The 23,261-nt window shown below is 48.5% G+C and overlaps 1 protein-coding gene across 1 annotated transcript in view; it reads right to left on the reverse strand.

The window, feature by feature from the left end:
* Nucleotides 1-23,261, reverse strand: part of ABAT (4-aminobutyrate aminotransferase) — a 91,704-nt gene that overhangs the window by 9,516 nt on the left and 58,927 nt on the right. Inside the window, exons 4-12 of the mRNA XM_055409453.2 lie at nt 22,072-22,101; nt 19,735-19,852; nt 16,737-16,786; nt 7,911-7,991; nt 7,219-7,311; nt 6,679-6,741; nt 5,642-5,705; nt 4,229-4,377; nt 1,086-1,223 (exon numbers count right to left, since the gene is read on the reverse strand). Of these exons, the coding sequence (XP_055265428.1) occupies nt 1,086-1,223; nt 4,229-4,377; nt 5,642-5,705; nt 6,679-6,741; nt 7,219-7,311; nt 7,911-7,991; nt 16,737-16,786; nt 19,735-19,852; nt 22,072-22,101 (786 nt within the window). The remainder of the gene's footprint in view (nt 1-1,085; nt 1,224-4,228; nt 4,378-5,641; nt 5,706-6,678; nt 6,742-7,218; nt 7,312-7,910; nt 7,992-16,736; nt 16,787-19,734; nt 19,853-22,071; nt 22,102-23,261) is intronic.

Raw genomic sequence — 23,261 nt, forward strand, 5'->3', positions numbered from 1 at the left:
AAGGGAAGTCTGCCCGGACTATTATTTACTTAGCATCTGTGTTTAAATCAATTTATATCACCTTTATCTGTGAACTGACTGCTTGGATGGGCCAGCTATACATGCAAGACACATTAAAACAGATATGCAGGCATGCTAAATGCTTCAGTAGTGTCTGACTCTTTGAAACCCTGTGAACTGTATCCCGCCAGAATCCTCTGTTCATGGGATTCTCCAGGCACGAAGGGGGTTGTCATTCCCTTCTCCAAGGGATCTTCCCGACCTAGGGATCGAACACACATCTCTTATGTCTCCTGCATTGGCAGGCGGGTTCTTTACCACTAGAGTCATCTGAAAGTGAAAGTGAAATTCGCTTAGTCGTGTACGACTCTTTGAGACCCCATGGACTATACAGTCCATGGAATTCTCCAGGCCAGAATACTGGAGTGGGTAGCCTTTCCCTTCTCCAGGGGATCCTCCCAACCCAGGGATCGAACCCAGGTCTCCCGCATTGCAGGTGGATTCTTTACCAGCTGAGCCACAAGGGAAGCCCACAGGGTCATCTGGGAAGCCCAAAATAGACATGATATTAAAATAAAGTTTGTTCATTTGGTTTCTGTGGAGAGTGAACCACAGTGGGCTGAAAGATGAGGTGGGATCCCTTCAAAGAAAAGGGACGAGGGGGCTGAGGCTTTCCCTGGGATGTTCTCTTGTTTGAGAATGTTCCGAAGATGGAACCTGCCTGCAAAGCGGGAGACCCGGGTTTGACCTCTGGGTTGGGAAGATCCCCTGGAGGAAGAAATGGCAACCCACTCCTATTCATGCCTGGAGAATCCCATGGACAGAGGAGCTTGGCAGGCTATAGTCCATGGGATCGCAAGGAGTTGGACACGACTTAGCGACTAAACCACCACCACCACCTAAGACGGCAGGTTGGAGGCTAACTTTGGAAGAAGATTTTAGGGAAGAAACCCCTCTCCTGCCGTCAGCCCCAAGTTTTCTATCCACGAGGCCCACAGGTAGCCTCTGAAACATCTGGACGTTTACAAGGAGTCCAGGCTCACCCTTTGCTCTGGAAAACCAACTAAATGGCCCTGGGCACTGACCTTCCTGGAGATGTCTCGCAGCTTCCGGAAGAAGTCGTCCGACGCGTGGTTGTCTCCGCCCTCAGACTGGATGGGTTCCACAATGATGCCGGCCACCGTCCTCTTCTTCTTCCGGTATTTCACGATCAGGTCCTCCACCTAGATTCCAAAGGGGGATGGGACAAGGGCTCGTGGGGGCTCTTGGGTAGCCCCCGAGGAGGATGGGCATGGGGGGTGCTGTGGACTCCTGGAAGTTATGTTGGTGATGTCATGGTGTCTTATCATTAGAATATACAGTGGAGAAAAGACAGTTTTTCTTTAGCAAGTGGTGCTGGGAAACCTGGACAGCTGCATGGCAGTCAATGAAGTTGGAACACACCCTCATGCCATACACAAAGTAAACTCAAAATGGCTTAAAGGCTTAGATGTAGACACGACACCACAAAACTCCTAGGACAGAACATAGGCAGAACATTTACCAACATTTTCTTAGGTCAGTCTCCCAGGCAATAGAAATAAAAGCGAAAATAAATAAATGGAACCTAATCAAACCTCATGTGAAGAGTTGACTCACTGGAAAAAACTGATGCTGGGAGGGATTGGGGGCGGGAGGAGAAGGGGACGACAGAGAATGAGATGGCTGGATGGCATCACCGACTCGATGGACGTGAGTTTGAGTGAACTCTGGGAGTTGGTGATGGACAGGGAGGCCTGGCATGCTGTGATTCGTGGGGTCGCAAAAAGTCGGACACGACTGAGCGACTGAACTGAACTGAACCAAATCTATAAGCTTTTGCATAGTGAAAGAAACCATAGGCAAAACAAAAAGACAACCAATGAACTGGGAGAAAATACTTGCAAATGATGTGACAGACAAGGGCTTAATTTCTAAAATATACAAACAGCTCATATAACTCAGTAACAAAAAACCAAATGACCCAATCAAAAAATGGTCAGGAGGCCTAAATAGACATTTCTCCAAAGGCATACAGGTGGCCCACAGGCACATAAACAGATTCTCCACATCACTCATTACTAGAGAAATGCAAATCAAAAGTACAGTAAGTTACAACCTCACACCAGTCAGAATGGCCACCATCAAAAGTGTACAAATAATAAATGCTGGAGAGGATGTGGAGAAATGGGCACCCTTCTACATTAAAATCATTAAAAAAACGTTGAAGGATAGTTAATTTACAGTGTTGTGTTAGTTGCTGTGTAAAGCAAACTAAGTTACACACACACACATACACACACACACACTCTCTTTTTCAGATTCTCCTTCCCTATAAGTCATTACAAGAAAAAAAAGTCTTTAACTGTTAACAAAAGTCTTTAACTGTGGAGTAGTAAGAAAAACATCTGATTTTCCTCAAGTGGTTATATTTCTTGGAGTCTTGTTCTAAAACAGGCATCATCTTATAAATAATTAAGGAATAGTGATACTTCATTAATAATTTAATAATTATACTTCATTAAAAAACACCCAAACCACATACCCAGATAGAGTAACAAGTGCAATCTTTCTCTGTCATGCAGAATTAAAGAAAAGTCATCTATGTGAATGATGTAATTTTGGACTCTGCCTCGCCAATAGCCCCAAGGAAGCTGTCAGGCGCTTTTTTTTTGCTTTGAGTGTCATTTGCAATTTGTCATTGCATGGCTATTTTTTCATTTATTTGTCCAGCGCTGTGTTTCTGACTAGTCTGCACTTTCTGATAGGATGCAGAAGAGACACATGTCTATCCAGCACTTGAAATGCAGCTGGTCCAAACTGAAATGTGCTTTATGTCTAAAATACACCCAGCAGTTCGAAGGTTTAACACAAAAAAAGCATATAAAAATATCTCATCAATAATTTAAAAATATTAATGACATGTTGGCACAGTAATATTTTGGGATACACTGAGTTCAATAAAATGTTATTAAAATTATTCAGCCGGGTCTTTTTACTTTTTAAAAATATGATGACTATAAAAGCTGTGGTGACATGTGGCTGGCCTTATTTTGCCTGGTCTCCATCATCTTGCTTCTTTTATGTACCACTAACTAGTCAGGTGGGGCTTCCCTGGTGGCTCAGAGGTTAAAGCGTCTGCCTCCAATGCGGGAGACCCGGGTTCGATCCCTGGGTCGGGAAGATCCCCTGGAGAAGGAAACGGTAACCCACTCCAGTATTCTTGCCTGGAGAATCCCATGGACGGAGAAGCCTGGTAGGCTACAGTCCATGGGGTCGCAAAGAGTCGGACACGACTGAGCGACGGAACGGAACGGAACTAGTCAGGTGGCTCAGCGGTAAGGAATTTGCCTACAATGCAGAAGATGTGGGTTCGACCCCTGGATTGGGAAGATCTCCTGAGGCAGGAAATGACAACCCACTCCGACATTCTTGCCTGGGAAATCCCACAGACAGAGGAGCCAGGCAGGCTACAGTCCACAGGGTCGCAAAAGAGTCGGATACAACTTAGTGACTAAACCAGGACAACAACGAAATACCTAGCACCTAGGTTCACACCTAGTAGGTGAAACCTATTAATTCAAAAGAAACACGTGGGTAAGAGGCAAACCAGACTTATTTGGGCCCAAATCCAAATCTGAAGAGTGATAGCCACTCCCCACCTGCCCCCTCAAACAACAGAATCCTTTCAACGTCTTACATGGAACCCTAATATCTGGGACAGATCAAGGCGGGGCTGCTGGTTGAAGTGAAGGCGTGGTGACCAGGGTTGCCCATCCTCAGTCCCTCCCCGACTCCCTGCAACCTCCAGGGCTCCCCCAAAAGCCCCAGGATTCTGGAGAAGACTGACACACAGTGGACCAGAGGATCCCCTGGGATCAGTCTGCCTATGAGCTGTCCCATATTCTTTCCATCAGTTCATTTTCTCTTATTCTGGAGTCAGTGAAGCTTGTCCCCAAAGAAACTTAAATGATACAGAAGTTGGTACCAGAAGCTGGGTGATGGAGGCTGGGTGGCAAAATCAGTGACTCGTTACCTTTCTGAACATGGAACATCGGGACACGTGGCTCCCTGTCCCTGAGTCCCACCCAGGGAGTGCCACATGGATCCTCAGACACTCTGCGTGTATTCCTCTTCTCTGGACTAATTCTCAGGGTGCTGAGGGTCGGGACGGGGTGTTGAGGGGAGGGCCAGGAGGGCCGGGTGTTACCTCTTCTAGACAGCGGGCCTCTTCTTGTAGGTTCTCTGTCACAAACTCTTCCAGAGGGTATTTCAGCCGTGGGAACGGTGCAATGGGCCAGTCGAAGGATGGGATGTCAATCTTGTGAATGGCTTTGGAGTGCGTGGTTGCTAAGCAACCTAAGCCCAGCAGAACAGAAGAGCAGAGGTTGGCTCGGGGAAGGAAGGTGGACCATTTTTTTTTTTTAGAATTTCAAAGTTTGTGAATTTATTAAATTTTATGTTTTGGATCACAGAAAATGGAGATTGGATTTCTCATAAACAGAATTAACACCTCTATCCATTACATAATTACATCATCAACTCATTACATCATTATATGACTGACTCAATGGACATGAATTTGAGCAAACTCTGGGAGGTAGTGAAGCCTGGTGTGCGGAAGTCCATGGGGTTGCAAAGAGTTGGACATTACTTAGTGACTGAACAGCAACAACAACAACAAATCCATTACATGGTCTCTCTAAATTTTCATGAATGGTTTTAATCACAGTAGTTATAAAAACTTTCCGGCAGGTCAAGATATACTCTTAATTCCCAAAGTCTTTATCTAATTATTAGATTTTTTTTGAAGGCAAAGATTGTACTTTTTTCATTTCAGAACTACTGTGCGTTCAGTGAATGGTACCTTCAATAAAATAGGACCATAGCAAACATTTTTATTTATTTTTAAATTTACTTTTTAGTTGGAGTAAAATTGCTTTACAATATTGTGTTGGTTTCTGCCAGACTGTTTTTGAGAATGATATGTGGCAGCCTGGGGAGACCCGGCGCCTGCAGAACCCCAGTTCTGGGAACATCTGGAGGCTGAAGGGGCACGCTTGTGTCTTTGTGTGTGTGTACATGTCGTTGCTTTCTGAGTTATCACAGACTAACTCTCTGAAGATGAACCTCCAATACTTTGGCCACCTCATGTGACGAGTTGACTCACTGGAAAAGAGTCTGATGCTAGGAGCAATTGGGGGTAGGAGGAGACGGGGACGGCAGAGAATGAGATGGCTGGATGGCATCACCGACTCGATGGACATGAGTTTGAGTGAACTCCGGGAGCTGGTGATGGACAGGGAGGCCTGGCGAGCTGTGGTTCATGGGGTCGCAAAGAGTTGGACACGACTGAGCGACTGAACTGAACTGAACTCTTTGAAAGCAGAGAGGCCAGGGTTTAAATCCTAGCTCTGCCACTGAATGGCCTTGAATGTTCCTTCCCTTGCTGAGCCTCAGTTTCCACATCTGCAAAGTGGGAACAGCCACCCCTAGTCTGTAGGGAGTGGTGTGCAATCAAGGAGACCGTAAGTGGAAGCTGCTATGCCCGATCAGAGGCAGCGATCACTCTGTTGTTATTGTCACTCTACCTGCCACCTCCGGATCCCACGGCCCTCCTTACCCATGGTCCTCCCGTGGAAAGCACCCATGAAGGAGAGGATGCTGTAGTCGGGGCACCCGGGGGCCTGGAACCAGGAAACAACCATCGGTCAGGATTGTGAACTAGGGACCTAGATGGCTGCCCGCATGAACCTCGAGGAGTGTGAAGTCTCAGAAGAACCAGGGGTCCCTTCACAGGTAGAAGGTACAAACTGGACACCAGAGGTCAATATTCAGCCTGTGGGTTTGTTTTTTGTTTTTTTTAAATCAAGAGGTTTCATGAGATACATTTCTGAACCTCTGTCTTCTCACAAGTTCTGCATCACAGGCGCCCATCTTTCCGCCTGAAGGTGGGTGGACATGCTGGCCCGGGGCCCCCGCCACCCCTTTTCTCCTTTCCATCACCACCCTGGCCGACGATGGGCTCTTCAAACTCCTCCCAGCTCCCCTTCCCTTCCCTGCTTCGGTTGCTCTGGCTCCCACAGCCCGCAGGTGGGCCAGGTATGGGATAGTATCTGCCTCCCATGACCTGATGCTGAGCTGGTCCCCTCACAGGACACGCCCAGGCTTTGGACCAGCAGGAGGGGAGGAACACCAGCTTTTCCTGGCCCTCCAGGGCTGCCCCTGGGTGCAGGAGGAATTCACGAACCCCCAGACCTCTCCTGGCCCTAAGTGAACGGCACAGCAGCACTGCCTTCTGACCCTCCACCAGGCAAGGAAATCAGACCTGCCTCCAGGCGACTCAGGAAGAACTGCTGGGGACATTGCAGAGGCCACCCTGGGGGCCCCTGAGTCTCTGGGAGGTTGACCTGGCTCAACTCCATTGAATCCCTGAGACTCCCAAGAAAAACTCCAGCACCTTCTCCCACAAACTCCAGAATACCCTCTGGTCATTTTCCTTTGTTCATCTCCAAATGTGATACGAGATGCAGCTTGTTTTATTGCACTTCACAGATGTTTTTTTTCTTTTTACAAACTGAGACACCCTCCAACTTGAGGAGGACAGGACCCCACGCACCCCAGGCCCCAGGACCTGGGCGGAGGGGGTGCTGGGCTCACCTGGTTGACCATGCACGTCTCCAGCTCCTCTTTGGAGAAACTCGACTGGCCCCTTTCCTTGCTCTGACAAAATGAAACATAAAAGATTCTCAGAAATGCTCTAGGGCAGGGAGAGCTGCTGCTTTGGACCCACATCTAGGCAATGAGGGGGTGCTTTCTCAAGAGCTGCTCACACATGTCAATGTTACATGTATGGACGGAGGCACGAGACCGTTCATAATGCTTGCGATGAAATAGATGGACGGATAAGGCTCATCCCTGTTCTACTGGTGACAGTGAAGATCTGTGAGATGGTACGTTATTCCAGGTAAAATAGCCCACCACACGGGGGAGGTTTTGTACCATTCTCTGCTGGGATATTTAGAAAGGCTTGACTAGCCAGTGGCCCTCCCTGGATTTTGGACATGGTCACTGATGTCCAATATTTCGGCCAACCAGGGTGAATAATTGGACAAGGGCCGAGTGTGCGGTTGGGGGCTGAGGAGCCTCTGTGTCTGTGTGTGTGTGTGTGTGCACACGCATGCATGCCCCAAACCTCACCCGGTACCACATGAAGATGGTCTTGAAGGCGTTCTCATTGGAGCAGGAGCCGCAGGCCATCGTGATGAGCTGGGACATCCCTTTGGGAGCCACCTGTGGGGAGGGAAACAGTCGTGGACTCCCCACTCCCTCCTCCCTCCAGCTGGGCCACTACATGCGGGCAGGGAAGCAGGTATGGAGTCCTGGATGCAGTCAGACTGGGAGGGTGAGCGAGAAGCCCAGAAAGGCCTGGGGGCTGGAGACCAGAGAGGAGAAAAGGTGAATAAAGCCCATAATGGCCCTCCCCACCACCGCCTATACATTTTACAGGTGGGAAGTCAGGATTCCGAAGGACACTGATCGTTGTGGCCACTGAAACCCAAAGTCGGGGAGGAATGAGGGACACAGGCAAAGCTCCAGTTGTGGGATCCGTGCTAATTTAAATTCCCCTGGATTCCCTTTCCCCCTACCTCACCCCCCAGCACACGAGGGATCCCAGCTTTTCTTGCAAGGAAAAATTTAAAAAGACTAATCCTGAAAGAAACAGCAGGAAGAGTGAGACTAACGTAGAAGCACTCCATCCTTAATTGCTGCGGAGTCAACCCTTTCCTCCTCAGCTACTCCGGCTTCCTGGAGATCAGAGCCAAGGGCCAGCGGTGGGGCGGGCGGAGGTGGGACCTCATGCTGCAGTCTGTCCCCAGGGAGTCACTCACCGAGAGCAGGGACTCCCGGAGCTTCTCCACAAAGTTTTCCGGAGGAAGGATTCCAAGGGCAGGTCTGTTGATGAACGTGCTCTGCAAAAAAAGTCAGGATGCCAGCAATGATTTCTTGCCTGATCCAGGTCCCACCCACCGGCAATGCTTTTCAGAGTGGATGAGTTTCAGACTTCCAGGAATGACAGATTTTCCTGCACTTTTAGAGAAATCTACTAGGATGGCTCTGGGTTGAAAACTAAGTGTCAGTTTCTTGGCTGGGGTATTGCACTATCACTATAAAGAAAGAATTGATGCTGAAGGATTGATACTTTTGAACTGTGGTGCTGGAGAAGACTCTTAAGAATCCCACGGACAGCAAAGAAATCAAACCAGTCAATCCTAAACAAAATCAACCCTGAATATTCACTGGAAGGACTGATGCTGCAGCTGAAGCTTCAATACTTTGGCCACCTGATGAGAAGAGCCAACTCACTGGAAAAGACCCTGATGCTGGGAAAGACTGAAGGCGGGAGGAGAAGGGGGCAGCAGAGGATGAGATGGTTGGATGGCATCACTGACTCAATGGACATGAATTTGAGCAAACTCTGGGAGATAGTGAAGGACGGGGAAGCCTGGCATACTAGTCCATGGGGTCGCTAAGAGTAGGACACGACTTGGCGACTGAACAACACCAAAATGTTTTATTTAAGAAGGACGCCTTGGGAAGTGCGCTCGGCGGCCCCGTGGATCTGTCTCTTGCTTCAACAGTGCTTGGACGGAACAGACTCAGGGACGCCCCTTGCTCCAGCCTCCGACCACCCTCCAAACTTTTTTCCAGTCGCAACCTCCGGAATCAGCCATTCAGCTGTCCGCGATCACCGGGACCAGCCACCATTTTTTTAACTCCTTATTACCGACCAATCATGAGCTCCCAGATTCGTTAGAATTAGTTTACCGAGGTGGAGGCCGCCGCCAACCATCTGGTTAACATACAACTCAGGGCCTCCTACACCTACCTCTCTCTGGGCTTCTATTTCAACCGCGATGATGTGGCCCTGGAGGGTATGGGTCACTTTTTTCGCGAATTGGCCAAGGAGAAGCGCGAGGGCGCGGAGCGTCTCTTGAAACTGAAAAACCAGCGTGGCGGCCGCGCCCTCTTCCTGGACGTGCCGAAGCCATCTCAAGATGAGTGGGGTAAAACCCAGGACTCCATGGAAGCCGCCCTTCTCGTAGAGAAGAACCTGAATCAAGCCCTGTTGGATCTGCATGGCCTGGCTTCTGCCCGCGGAGACCCCCACATCTGTGACTTCCTGGAGAACCACTTTCGAGATGAGGAAGTGAAGCTCATCAAGAAGATCCTGACCACCCTCCGCAGGCTGGTTGGTCCCCAGGCTGGGTTGGGTGAGTATCTCTTGGAAAGGCTCACTGTCAAGCATGACTAGGAGCTTCTGGAGACCAGTGGCCTTTGAAGAACCCACCTAAGGTCAGGGCTGCCTGAAGCCCTTCTCTGAAGCCACTAGGCAGCTTTTTAACACCCTGGAGCCCTCTCTGGAACCTTGGACCAAATGGAAACAATAAAGCTTTTTGCAGCAAAAAAAAAAAAAAAAAAAGAAGGACGCCTTGAAGGCAGTTTTACATTGACAAACTGCCTGCCTGCTTTTCCAAAGATTCCCAGCACACCTTAGAGCCTGTGCTCTGCAACAGAAGCTACGATAATGAGAAGCCTGTACACTGCAACGACAGAGTTGCCCCTGCTCCCTGCAACCAGAGAAAAGCCTGAACAGCAATGGAGACCCAGCACAGCAAAAACATAAATAAATAAATAAAATTATTTTAAAAATTATCAAATAAATTTGAAAAAAAAAATTAAGTTTTGTTTATTTTTTTGGCCCCGCTAGGTGGCTTGTAGGATCTTAGTTCCTTGACCAGGGATCAAACCCATGCCCCTGCCATGGAACCATGCTGGACCACCAGGGAATTCCCAGTTTATGCGTTTGCTGAAACCCAGAGAATTGTATATGGTAAAGGATGGATCTGACCTCATGTGAATTATACTTTTAAAAAAAATGGGGAAAGAGGTCTCAGTAACTGTAAGTTTTAAAGAGAGTGAGGCGTAGGAGAGCAATCTGATGAAGAAGCTGGCTAATGAAAGAGCTGCCTATGAAGAGAAGTAGTGTTAGAAAACTTCCTTTTTTTGATAGATGTAGGTCTAGAGATGCTGAAGCTGAAACTCCAATACTTTGGCTACCTCATGTGAAGAGTTGACTCACTGGAAAAGACTCTGATGCTGGGAAAGGTTGGGGGCTGGAGGAGAAGGGGACGACAGAGAATGAGATGGCTGGATGGCATCACCGACTCGATGGACGTGAGTTTGAGTGAACTCCGGGAGTTGGTGATTGACAGGGAGGCCTGGCATGCTGTGATTCATGGGGTTGCAAAGAGCGACTGAACTGCACTGAACTGAGGTCTAGAGGATTCCCTCTGGAAGGAAATCAACAGTGCACACCTGACGCTACACAGACACGCGCTTCTGAAACCCAGGAAACGAGGAAGCGTCACTTATAACAAAAAGGAGAACCACTCTAAATGCCAAAATTAGGTTAAGCAAACGGAGGTACGTTAACTGATGATAATGGTATATTGCTGGTAAAATGGCATGCGCAAAGGTCACAGTTGTATGTTAGGGCTCACTGAGTGGTGTACCTTCTGTGGATGTTGATAAATGTATCAACATGTGTCCACCGTTATGGAAAAGATGCAAGTGGAAATGCAAATGGGGATAAGAACAGAGCTGATCTGTCTCTCCAGGTTCAGCCAGTGCCCCCTGAAGGGCCAGTAAGAGTCTGAGTGGGGTCTGCATAGCAGATAAGCAATGAGGTCATCAAGAAGAGGATTGGAGGATTTTCCCTGACGGTCCAGTGGTTAAGACTCCATGGTTTCAAAGCAAGTGAAAGTGTTAATTGCTCAGTCATGTCTGACTGTTTGCAAACCCATGGGCTATAGTCCACTAGGCTCCTCTGTCCATGGAATTCTGCAGGCAAGAATACTGGAGAGGGTTGCCATTCCCTCCTTCAGGGGATCTTCCTGACCCAGGGATCGAACCCACATCTCCTGCATTGCAAGCAGATTATCTGTCATCTGAGCTACCAGGGAAGCCCTTCAATGCAAGGGGCCCAGGTTCAACACTTGGTCCAGGAACTAAGATCCTAGAGTCAAGTTAAAAAGTAAGGAAGAATTGACTGAGCCTGGAAATTCTCAGGCACCTCACTCTCTCAGACTCAGCTGTGTAAATAAACTCAGTGCAAATCCAAACAGGAGGAAACTCAAGGACAGGCGGGCCCCAGCACCCATCCTCCCATGGTATTGCGATTCGGTGTGGCCCGCTAGACTTCGTGGTATCCTCGTGTCTCTCTTGCTTTTTCTTCTTTGTGACTAGCTGGCTAGGTCTAATAAGCAATGGGGGCAGTTAACCCTTTTCATTGTAGAGCCGGGTAAATAGAGGATCAGAGAGGTCAAGCAACCTGCCTCAAGTCACACAGACAGAAAGAGGCAGAACCATGAGTCAAACCCAGGTTGGCTGAGTTCCGATCCCAGTCTCTGCCGGCACTGCAGGCAGCCTCCACCTGAAACTACAGATGCTTGGCAGAGACGGGAGACCTTGGGTGGCCTGTGGGAGCCACTGACCAGTCTTTTGTTTTGGCTTCAAGACATTCATTGTGTCCCCTGGGGAAGGAAATGGCAACCCACTCCAGTATTCTTGCCTGGAGGATCCCATGGACAGAGGAGCCTGGCTGTAGGGTCGCAAAGAGTCAGACACGATTGAGCAACTAAGCACACACGCACACAGTCAATGTGCCTCTGAGGAAATCAAACACATCATGAGCTCAGGGTGGAGCTGAATTTCCAGCACAGGTAGTAGGGAAGCGGCTCACAGAGAAGATGGCCAGGATGACTGCCTCTCTGGGCCCAGGCAAGATGTGGGGGTGGTGTTCTTGTTCGGCAAAGCGTGACATTCATTAAGAACAGAAGGTATCTGGGACTCTGGGTGGCAGAATCAATTGAGGACAGGTTTCTAGAATCCTCGCCATCAGACCCAGCAGCTGTAAAGTGCAGAAGGAGGAGAATGGGCTTTGGTTTAAATGGCTGTGCAACCTGGTGCAAGTCACTTAACCTCTCTGGTCCTTATTTGAGAAAATGAGGATTCCTTCCCAGGTGCTTGTCAGGAGCCAGTGAGAGGACACAGCCTACGGATGAGGTAGGAGCTGGTCCTGAAGGACAGAATCACGCAGGTGGAAAGGCCTGGAGGTCACACTGATGTCTTAGCTGACACGGTCAGCTGCCCTATGGCCAGCCCAGCCAAGGTACCACGGATGTCAGTGGGCACTCATCATTCATTGCAGTGACCAGGCATATGTGATGACCAGTAATTATTGGATAACCCGTGAGCAGTGTGATGAGGCTGCCCCGGGGACATAAGAAGTTCTAACTGCAACCGGTTAGATCCAGGTGACCCGGCACATGAATTATAGATGATGTGGCTGGGGTATGAAAGGGTTGATAAGCACCATCTCAGGACTTCAATGACTTGGCAGTAGCCAGCTCAGGACAGGGAGAACATCATGACCACCACCTGAGTGCATCTCTCGCTAAGAGTTTGGAAGACGTCAATCAAGGTCGTCCTGTCTGATGCCTCAGATGTACTCTGCTGAGCTTGCAGCGGTCAATGGTCACTTCTCTAAGGCTTTGCCAGTCTCCCTGCCCCACACCCAGCCCTGTGCAAGAATGACATCAGCTCAGACTGTGATCTAGACCTTGATCCAGACTATGGTCTAGGTGGCAATCTAGGCAGATCTGATCCGTGGTCCAGACACTGGTCCAGACTATTTTGGACTGTAACCTAGTGATTGGGTCACCAAGGTCAGGACCAAGGACAGTGCCCAGCACACAGTAGGTATTCCATCCATCATTAAGTGAACAGATGTTAAGAAGTGAGGCTGGGACTTCCCTGGTGGTACAATAGATGGGAATCCGCCTGCCAATGCAGGGGACACAGATTCAATTGCTGCTCCGGGAAGATTCCACATGACAGGACCAACTAAGTCCACGCGCCACAACTACAGAAGCCTTTGTGCCTACAGCCTGTGCTCTGCAACAAGAGAAGCCACCGCAGTGAGAAGCCTGCGCATCACAAGGAAAAGTGGCCCCCGATCGCTGCAACTAGAGAAGGTCTGCTTGCGGCAATGAAGACCCAGTGCAACAACAAAAAAATAAAAATAAATTAATTAAAAAAAAAAGAAAGACATGAGGCTGAAGAAGCAGGAGCCAGATCACAAAGGGCTTTGCACATGAAGAGGAGGAGCTGGGAGGCATCCTGAAGGCAGTGGGTACCAGGAGAGGGTTCCAGGCACAGAGCAGTTTGGAGGATGGTTTGGAGGAGGTGAGAATGGACGTGGAGGTGGGAGGGAGCGATGGAGAGGGGCTGATGGGAAACTCCAAGTGGAAGAAGGGGAGCTAGGACTGGTCCCCGCCTGTGTGGGGGAAGGGAGGATGAGGGGTGGTGTCCAGGTTCTTGGCAGGGATAGGTGGACGCAGGGCATTCCCCACCCCCCTGCCCCCACAAATCAGAATCCCTGGGCCTGGAAATCACGTGCTGTTGGGGCCACTCTGCCTCCGGAGGCAGCTGACACGGCAAATGTGTCTGGCATGTTTGTTGACACAGTTTTTTAGCACCAACTGCTGAGGCATCTGGGATCTGCAGAACGTTTCGAAACAAAGCTGAGCTCTGAATGTAAACACACGCTCGGAGACACCGACAGGCCTCGCCAGACACCCTGGGTTTTGGGGTGGGGGACGAGGCTTCTGCCAGAGCAGCCCCTGAACTTATCAACCCATCGGAGGTGAGAAGCATCCCCAGGTCCCTCCCAGGCAGGTACACCGGCCCACAGGTAAAGAGGAGCTGGGTTCTTTCTTGTTATCTTCTGCTGCTTCTTTATGGCTGGAAAGGGGACCTCCCTGCTGGTCCAGTGGTTAAGAATCCTCCTTGCAGTGCAGGGACATGGGTTCGATTCCTCGCTGGATAGCTAAGATCCCACATGACACGGAGCTTTGCCCCCGCCACCGAGCCTGCGCACTGAACTAGAGTGTGCGCGCATGCTCAGTCGCTTCAGTCGCGTCCGCCCCTTTGTGACCCCACGGACTGGATGGAGTCCGCTAGGCTCCTCTGTCCGTGGGATTCTCCTGGCAAGATCGCTGGGGTGGGTTGCCATGCCCTCCTCCAGGGGATCTTCCCATCCCAGGGATCAAACCCGCAACTCCTGTGACTCCTGCATTGGCAGGTGGATTCTTTACCCACTGAGCCACGGGGGCGGGGAGGAAGCCCAGGGAGTCCGTGCACTGCGACCAAAGATCCTGCATGACACACACAAAGATCCACGTGCTGCAACCGAGACCCAAGGCAGTCAAATATACAAATACTATACAAAAATAAGAGCTGGTTCGTGCCGGGGTCAGGCTTTCAGTTCTCCTGTCTTTCTTTGATTTCTTTTTGGGAATCACACCCCTTATGTGTGGACATGATGTCACACTCTGAGAAAAATGGAAGCCCTAATGACACGTGGCGCCCAGAGTGGGGGAGGGGTGGGTTGGGGAGTGGCCAGAGGGAAACCTGTCCGGGGATCTGGGGATCTGCTGAGGCTGACCATGTGTGCACACTGCTGCAGAGATGGACTGGCTGTGTCTACACCTTGTATCGTGGGACGCATGACTGTGTCACCAACAGACACACTGGAAGGTCCACAGCAGTGGCCTTTGTGGGAAGCGACTCAGATGCTCATCCGAGGTAGGAAGGATGCTAATTACAGTGCGTTCACACAATGGAACAATTAAAGCCGGGAGGATGGATGCCCTTTGGCTACCAAGGACACACATCCAGATGGATTATCAGTGAGATAAGCCAGACGGGATAGAGAGCACACATAGCACGAGTCTGTCCATGCTCTGTTAGAAGTAAGGGGAAGCTTCCATGGTGGCTCAGCAGTAAAGAATCTGCTGCAATGCAGGAGATGCAGGCTCCATCCCGGGGTCAGGAAGATCCCCTGGAGAGGGAAATGGCAAGCCACTTCAGTATTCTTGCCTGGAGAATTCCATGGACAGTGGAGCCTGTCGGGCTACAGTCCATGGGGTCGCAAAGAGTCAGACACAACTGAGTGACTAATGCTTCACACTTCTTCATAGGTATATGCATACCATGTATCATAGGTGTGTTGTGGGCACCACTGTGGCTTCCAAGAAGATACCCTACTCTTATCCCATCCCCACAACTGTGAATATGTTACACAGCAGAGGGGGCTGGGCAGATGTTATTAAGCTTCTTATTCAGCTCAGAAAGGAGACAGTCCTGGATTTTCTGGGTGGGTTAACTGCAACCACACGAGCCCTTTGCTCAGGGCAGAGGTGGAGAAGGGATACAAACAGGGCTGGATCATACATTGCTGGCTTGATGGTGGAGGGACCATGTGAAACGAACTCTGCTAACAACCCAAATGAGCCCCAAAGCAGATCCTCCCCCGGAGCCTCTAGCTAAGAGCTGACCTCAGCTTTGTGATCTGCTAGGCAGAGCATTCAGCTTGGCTCACCGGATTCTAGACCCACAAGATCTGTGAGACCATAAACGGCTGTTGTCTTAAATCCCTAGGCTGGTGGTAGTTTGTGATGCCAGTAACAGGAAACTGAAACAGGGTGGTATTAAAGTTTCATGGTTGGGGAGGACAATTAAGAAAAATAATGTCTAAAAAGCCTCTTGAGAGACTTTCCTGGTGGTCCAGTGATTTAGACTCTGCACTTCTACTACAGGGGGTGTGGGTTCAATTCCTGGTTGGGGAACTAAGATCCCACATGCAGAATGGTGCGGCCAAAAAACAAGGCCCCTTAAGCGAGTGACAATGGGAAGAAAAAGTTGAGAAACACTGGGTTTCAGTGGAAAATTCATTCGGTAGTACGCTTCCCTGGTGGTTCAGATGGTAAAGAATTTGTCTGCAAACTCAGGGAGACCCAGGTTCCATCCCTGGGTCGGGAAGATCCCCTGGAAGAGGGCATGGCAACCCACTCCTGGAGAATCCTGTGGACAGAGGAGCACATCTCCATGTGTGTTACAGCCAGTGTCATCAATCAACGGCCCCGCCACCGAGAAGAATCCAGCCCCAGATGGTCGCAACGCGGTGGATGAGAAATTGCCCCCGGCTCCTGCCTGCCACCCCAGTCACACTTGGACCCTTCCTGGCTCTTCTGATCTGGCTGCCCTGCCCTCTTTTGCTCCTGAAGCTCCTTGTACCTCTCCCTCCCACCCTCCACTCCCTACAGGGACCACTCTTCCCCAACCCCCAGCCCGTCCATCCCTAAAAAGCCCAGCTCCCTTGGGCTTTTTATTTCCAGCACCTCTTCTGGATGTGTGACTTTGGACAAATACCTAACCTCTCTGTGCTCAGTTCCCTCATCTGTAAAGCAGGGATAACAACAGTAGCCACCTCAGAGACTTGGCAATATTCAATCCGTGCCAGCCACAGTGTTTATACATATTATGCTCTTAATTATTGTTCGTTATTATCATGATCATTGTCTTGTGCCCACACAGAACTGACTGCCTCGCTCGGTAGCGCTTCATATGGCTGCGATTCTCTGCTTATGTGTGTGGTTAACTGGCTGCCTCCGTGGGAGCAAGGCATTCCAAGGGCTTAGCATATAGTATGGACTCAACAAATATTTCAGGGAGGACTCAATGGATGGACCATTTCCAAAGACTGCCCCAGTCACCCTCTGAATCTCCATGAACCAACCCCGGGGACTCACCATATTTTGAGGCTGTTGGACGAGTTTCATGAGAGCAGGATGGTTGTAACCTGGGGAGAAGAAGATATAGTTAGAGACCAGTGTCGCATCCGGGGGTCCGCTGCCCCTCACCCCATTGTCTGCCCCCTCGCTTCCCTTCCAACCCTGCAGCCCTTTTCACACACAAAAGCCCATTCCTGGGGCCCTGCCTAGGAAAAGCCCTGTGGCTTCACTCTGTTGGATGCAGGGGGTGTGGACTGGGGCAGTGGTGTGAGGACCGGGGGAGAGCGTGATTAACACTCTTCCTTCATCTCTCCACCGCCCACCCCACGCCCAGGGGTGCCGGGACCAAACCTGGGAATTGCTTGTTCCCCAAGGAAAGAACACCATGGGGGGTTTTCCAACTGACCTGTGGCCAGAGGTCTTTCGGCTCTGACTCTTACCACGCTACCTGGATGTTGATGACTTTTCTGCCTCAGTAGATAAAGGCAGTGTCAGAGAATCACATTAAGCCACAGATGTAGCTTTTCTTACTGGCTTCAGAAAGAAAGATGAAAGCAGAGCTAGCCCCTCTGATCAGGAAATCCTATGCCTGGACTTTTTTTTTTTTTACCCACACTGAGCAGCACGTGGAATCTTAGTTCTGGACCAGGGACTGAACCTGTGCCCCCTGCAATGGAAGCGCAGAGTCTTAACCACTGGACCCTCAGGGAAGTCCCTGAACACCTGGGTCTTTGATGTCGTGGGCACCCCTACACTGCAGGGCAGGGGCAGCTGTCTGGAGGCTGCTGTTATAGAAGTAAGCTTAGGAGGCAGAGTCATTGATACAAAACTTCAGCCTCCTTGGATGGCTGGGGGAACCCTGAAACGCCTTGAAACCTGACTCCCTGTTGATGAGCCTGAGATGATATTAAAAGATCTGACATTATAGGATGGTTGTAGGGATTAAAGAAGAGAACACGGAAGACATTATGCCTGTGGGCTAGGTCACTTCAGCAGGCTCTTTGCGACCCCATAGACTATAGCCTCCCAGGCTCCTCTGTCCATGGGAGTCTCCAGGCACACATACTGGAGGGGGCTGCCATTCCCCTCTCCAGGGGATATTCTCGACCCAGGGATCCAACCCGAGTCTCTTACATCTCCTGCACAGGCAGACAGGTTCTTTGCCACTAGGGCCACTTGGGAAGCCCTTGGAAGACACTATGCCAGACACAGGAAACAGGAAATTTCCAATAATTGTTAGTTAAAAAAATTATTTCAGTGATTACAGATGTAGGAATAAAGGTGGGCAGAGACAGAATTTTTAGAACTTCTGGCCTTTAAAAAATGTATTTATTTACTTATTTCTTTTGGGTTGCTCTGGGTTTTCGTGGCTGTGTGGGCTTTTCTCTAGTTTTGGAGAGCTGGGGCTACTCTCCAGTTGTGATGTGCGGGCTTCTCATTGCGGTGGCTTCCCTTGTCGCGGAGCACAGGCTCTAGAGCTCGGGTTCACAAGTTGGGGCACACGGGCTTAGTTGCTCCATGGCGTGTGGGATCTTCCTGGATCAGGGTTCAAACCCATGTTTCCTGTATTGGCAGGCAGATTCTTCACCACTGAGCCCCCGGGGAAGCCCTAGAACTTCTGGTCTTTTAACAACTTCTGCCAGTCTGATCAGCCCAATTCCCCCAGCCCCACAGAGATGCCAGCTGGCTGGGGATTTGAGCTGAAGGAGCCCTGGGTGGTGGTGGGGAGGATGTAGGGGTTAGCCAGGAGGAGACAGGCTCACGGTTCCAGGATAATGTGAGATCTTACCCCTTTCACTCTGGCGGGACGTCGAGAGAGAAATTTGTAAATCTCAGACTCCAAGTCGCCTTCAGAGGCCAAGGCATCTCTGAATGGTGAACTTACCAGAAACAATGAGTCATCTATCTGCCTGCTGTTGGATCTTATCTTCATGGGAAATAAATAGGTTTGAGGAACCCAACTTGGCGAAAGCAGAGGAGGTCTGGAAACCTAATGGAGGGGCGGATCTCTGTGGTAAGATGCTAAGTGGGTGAGTGGAGGGGGCTGGAGCGGGGTGGGGAGCTGTGAATGCTCCAGGATTATCCACGAAAGGACAGGCTTCACAGACACTCAGCCTGCAGACCGGTGGATGCTGTGAGGCCTCCATCGACCAAAGAAACATGGACCAACCAAGCTACAAACAGCGTGTGCCCATCAGCCCTGCCTCTCCCTCCTGCAGTAGGACAGTCTTGCTCTGGATGGCCGGGAGGTGAGCCTGCTGAGAGAGATGCTTTCTTGGGCCAGCCACCCCTCTCCCAGCTGCTCTGTGTGCATGTATACCGGGGGAGGGGGACACTGACAGTAGCTCTAGCCGCCTCCTCTGGCAAATTGCCCTGATGAATGGAAGTCTCATTGCCCGAAAGATGACACATCTGGCAGCAAATGTGCAATGACCCCACTGGCCCAGGGGGACCAAAAGATCCGACTCTTCGCATTGGTCTGGGATTGACTCTGGGGTGCAGTTCACATTGCAGAGCCCCCACCCCCTCCGCCCGGTGGAATCAGGCTGCGGCTGGCCTCTGGCCGAGACCTCATCCTTCTTAACCTCCCCTCTGCTCTCTGCTGTTTCGCTCCCTCTCCTTTCCCCCCTCCCCGCCCCCAGCTCTCCCTTAATTAACCACTGTCACTGAACCCCACCTCTGATCTTCTGCCAGGAGTCCTAAGACTGCTGACGCTGGGCATGGGTTCACATCCTCCCTGTGCTTCCTCTCCAAGCTCTGCTTATCTACCTACAAAACGGGTATATTGACCCAGATCCATACTCGTCGGGTTTTGGGGGAGGGGTAAATGAGAAAAGACATGTAAAGTTCCTTTTCTAATATACCCTCTGCGAATGACTTGTTCTTTTCTTCTGCCCTTGAGGGAAGTGTCTGGCCACACACACAAGGATGTGTCTCTTGGAAGGAGCGACTGAAGTCCGGATAACCATAATTAACACACAGAGAGAAGCCCCATCCATTATTTTCCAGCTCTTACCTATAGGGACAGAGGAGATCTGGGAATAAAGATCCAACATCCTGTTGCCGTCCACATCCACCAGGTAGTTGCCTCGACTCTCTTCGTAATTGCAGAAAAAGTGCACAGCCTCTGCATTCTTGGGGAAAGAAGAGACTGGATCAGGCTCACTGAAATTCCCTAGACCCTCAGTCTTTCAGGACTAAGCTTGAACTGCTGAAGTAAAGCGCCTCCCTGATGGCTCAGACAGTAAAGAATCTGCCTGCAATGCAGGGGTATGCATGCTAAGATGCTTCAGTTGTGTCCGACTCTTTGTGACCCCATGGACTGTAGCCCACCAGGCTCCTCTGTCCATGGAATTTTCCAGGCAAGAATAATGGAGTGGGTTATCATACCCTTCTCCAGAGGATCTTCCTGACCCAGGGATCAAACCCATGTCTCTTATGTCTCCCTCATTGGCAGGCGGGTTCTTTACCAATAGCGTCACCTGGGAAGCCCCTGCAGTGCAGGAGACCTGGGTTCAAACCACGTCCTGACCATTGAAAGATATGTGGGTGGTGTCTGTGGTTGTTGACCATGTAGGGTTTTTCGCTCTGCGGGTAATTATCAATTCATAGGTGATTTGTTTTATAATCGTTTATGATGCTGTGGATTTGTATGTGATGATTTTTTTTTTTTCTGTATGTGTGTTACTTATCCCAACAAAAAAGATTGAAAAATAAATCTGAAGAAAATTCTGGAAAGTTAAGATGTATATGGTAAGTCTTAAGGCCTAAGAAAACTAAAAAACTATAGTGATTATATATTGATAATATTTATATTATATAGTGAAAGAAATGAAAATGGTACACTAGAAGATTTTCACATTATGTACCAAAAAATCAAGGTGAGGAACAAAAAAGAAAAAAAATAAAACTGGGGACTTCCCTGGTGGTTCAGTGGCTGACTCCTTGCTCCCCCTGCAAGGGGCCTGGGCTCAATCCCTGGTCAGGGAACTAGATCCCACATGCCACTGACCCAGTGCAGCCAAATAAACGAATGTATAAATTAAAAAAACCAGAAAGTAAAACTGAACCTGTAAATACATCAATAGTAACATTAGCTGTGCATGGATTAAGCAAGTCAATAAAAAAAAATCAGAAACGATCTGACTGGATTAAAAGATTCAGTGATATGCCATCTACATGAGATATATTTTAGATTCTAGAATACAAATTAGGTTGAGAGTAAAAAATAGGAAAAGATACATCACTCTCATAGTAATCATAAGGAAGCTGAATATTTTATATTAATATCAGATAAAACTGTTAAACAAACAAAATGTTCCTGGAGGTAAAGAGAGGCATTTTATGATGACAGAAGGGTCCATCCACAAAGAAGACCATAAACATGTAAGCAGCTGATGTTGTTTAGTTGCTCAGTCATGACTGACTCTTTTGTGACCCCATGGACTGCAGCCCACCAGGCTCCTCTGTCCATGGGATTCTCCAGGCAAGAAGACTGGAGTGGGTTGCTATGCCCTCCTCCAGGAGTCTTCCTGACCCAGGGATCGAACCTATGTCTCTGGCATTGCAGGCGGATTCTTTACCACTGAGCCACCTGGGAAACCTGATATACAGCCCCAAATACATGAAGCAAAACCTGACAGAACGGAAGGGAAACAATAATTCCATAAGACTAGTTGGACACTTCAGTTCCTGGCTTTCAATTATGGATAGGACAACTAGGCAGAGGATTAATGAGGAAAGAGATGTGAACAACACTCAAAATCAGTAGATCTCACAAACACGTGTGGAACACCCCACCCAACAACAGCAGGGTATACGTCCCTCTCAAGTGCATACAGAACATTTTCTAGAATAGACCACATGCTAGGCCATAAAAAAGGGTCAATAAATTTCCAAGGATTGAAATCATTCAAAATAAGTTTTCCAACCCCAGTTGAAGGAGACTAGAAATCTCAGAAGTTTGGGAAGTCCACCGAAATGTGGGAATTACACGATATAAATAACCGGAGGGACACCCCTCATTGGTGGTCCAGTGGCTGACTCCGTGTTCCCAATGCAGGGGGGTCAGATTCAATCCCTAGTCAGGGAACTAGATCCCACATGCCACAACTAAAGATCCCACATGCTGCAAAGATCCAAGATCCTGTGTACTGAAACTAAGACCCAGCTTAGCAAAATAAATAACTTAATAAATATTAAAAAAAAATACCCAATGAGTCAAAGAAGAAATAACAGATGAAATTAGGGGAAAAAAAAGGTTTAGAACAAAAGCATGTTTTATAAAAAGAATCAGCAAGATTAAGTTGTAACCAAGAAGCAAAGATAGGATGGCTATTTCATCCTCACTCACCTGAATTATATTCAGCTGTTTCATTAGCTCCTGTAGGAGAGAAGAAAAAGAGCATCATAGCAAGGACACATACTTGCTTAAAATCCTTCATCTTTTCCCAAGTCTTGGGGCTTTTTCCCCTTCACGTCAATAACTTAATAGTTAGTCAACAATATTATACATACTTTTTCAAATCCTTAAGAGAAATAGTTGGTGGGAAATGATTCTTGCCAGTTCAACTACCAGTACAACAGACAGGTTGGAGGGTCGGACACTTCAAAGATAACAATCAAGTAAACTAAAATATTTAACCGAGAAAAAATTGAGCTGAAGATATTTATCTAACGTCCAGAAGAGCATGGGTTCTTTTTTCACTTAGGGAAAAAAAAAAACAACTCTAACACACCATTAGGAAAATAGAAATCTGCACCATTTATAATTATAATCTGAACATTCCATAAACCACTTGTACAATTATACATAGCAACTGGGAATTATAAACTAGGGGTTTTACTATTACAAGGATTTCATCTCTGAAAAGAAGTCACAGAAAGTAAACTTTAGCAATTAGTGTCATAAAATCATATATTTCCATGTAAAAATACAAAATAATATTCATGATAAGAATATGAAATTTATTCCAGCTATTTTACTATTATTAAATTAAAATTCACCCTTCACCAATAGAAATATGCATGAAAAAAAGTCTTCTTTTGTTAGCAAGGGACCATGCAAAATAGTTACAATCATTTACATCAGCACAAAGATTTCTGGCTTATTAAATAGTTTCAGTGTCAAAAGAAACATCTTTTGACTTTCAAAAAACAAAGACAGTGTGTGGATAAAACCTGCAAAATATGCAGAGAAAAAATAAATTTGTATTACAAAGGTTTACACTGTTATTTTTTAGATGCAAACATTAGAAACAGTATTGTACATCACAACACAGAATCAAGGCTAACCAGACTTGCAAAGCGTGGTGTATGCAGATTTTGTAGCTTCTCTGGGGAGAAGCCGCAACACCCCTCGCCACATTTATCTGTGTCTCTAACATCTATTCCAGGGATTCTGAGCTGCCCCAAATCTCTCGCACACCATGCACTGTCACCCTGCAGGCTTGTCACCATTCCCTTACCTAGAACAGAATGCACTCCTGCCAGTTCCTCCTTGTGGCCCTTCAAGATCAAGCTCAGGGAGGCATCTGTCATACA

The sequence above is a fragment of the Moschus berezovskii genome, chromosome 27 (assembly GCF_049115385.1).
Source record: "Moschus berezovskii isolate FMDL1 chromosome 27, NW_MosBer_1.0, whole genome shotgun sequence".
NCBI lineage: Eukaryota > Metazoa > Chordata > Mammalia > Artiodactyla > Moschidae > Moschus > Moschus berezovskii.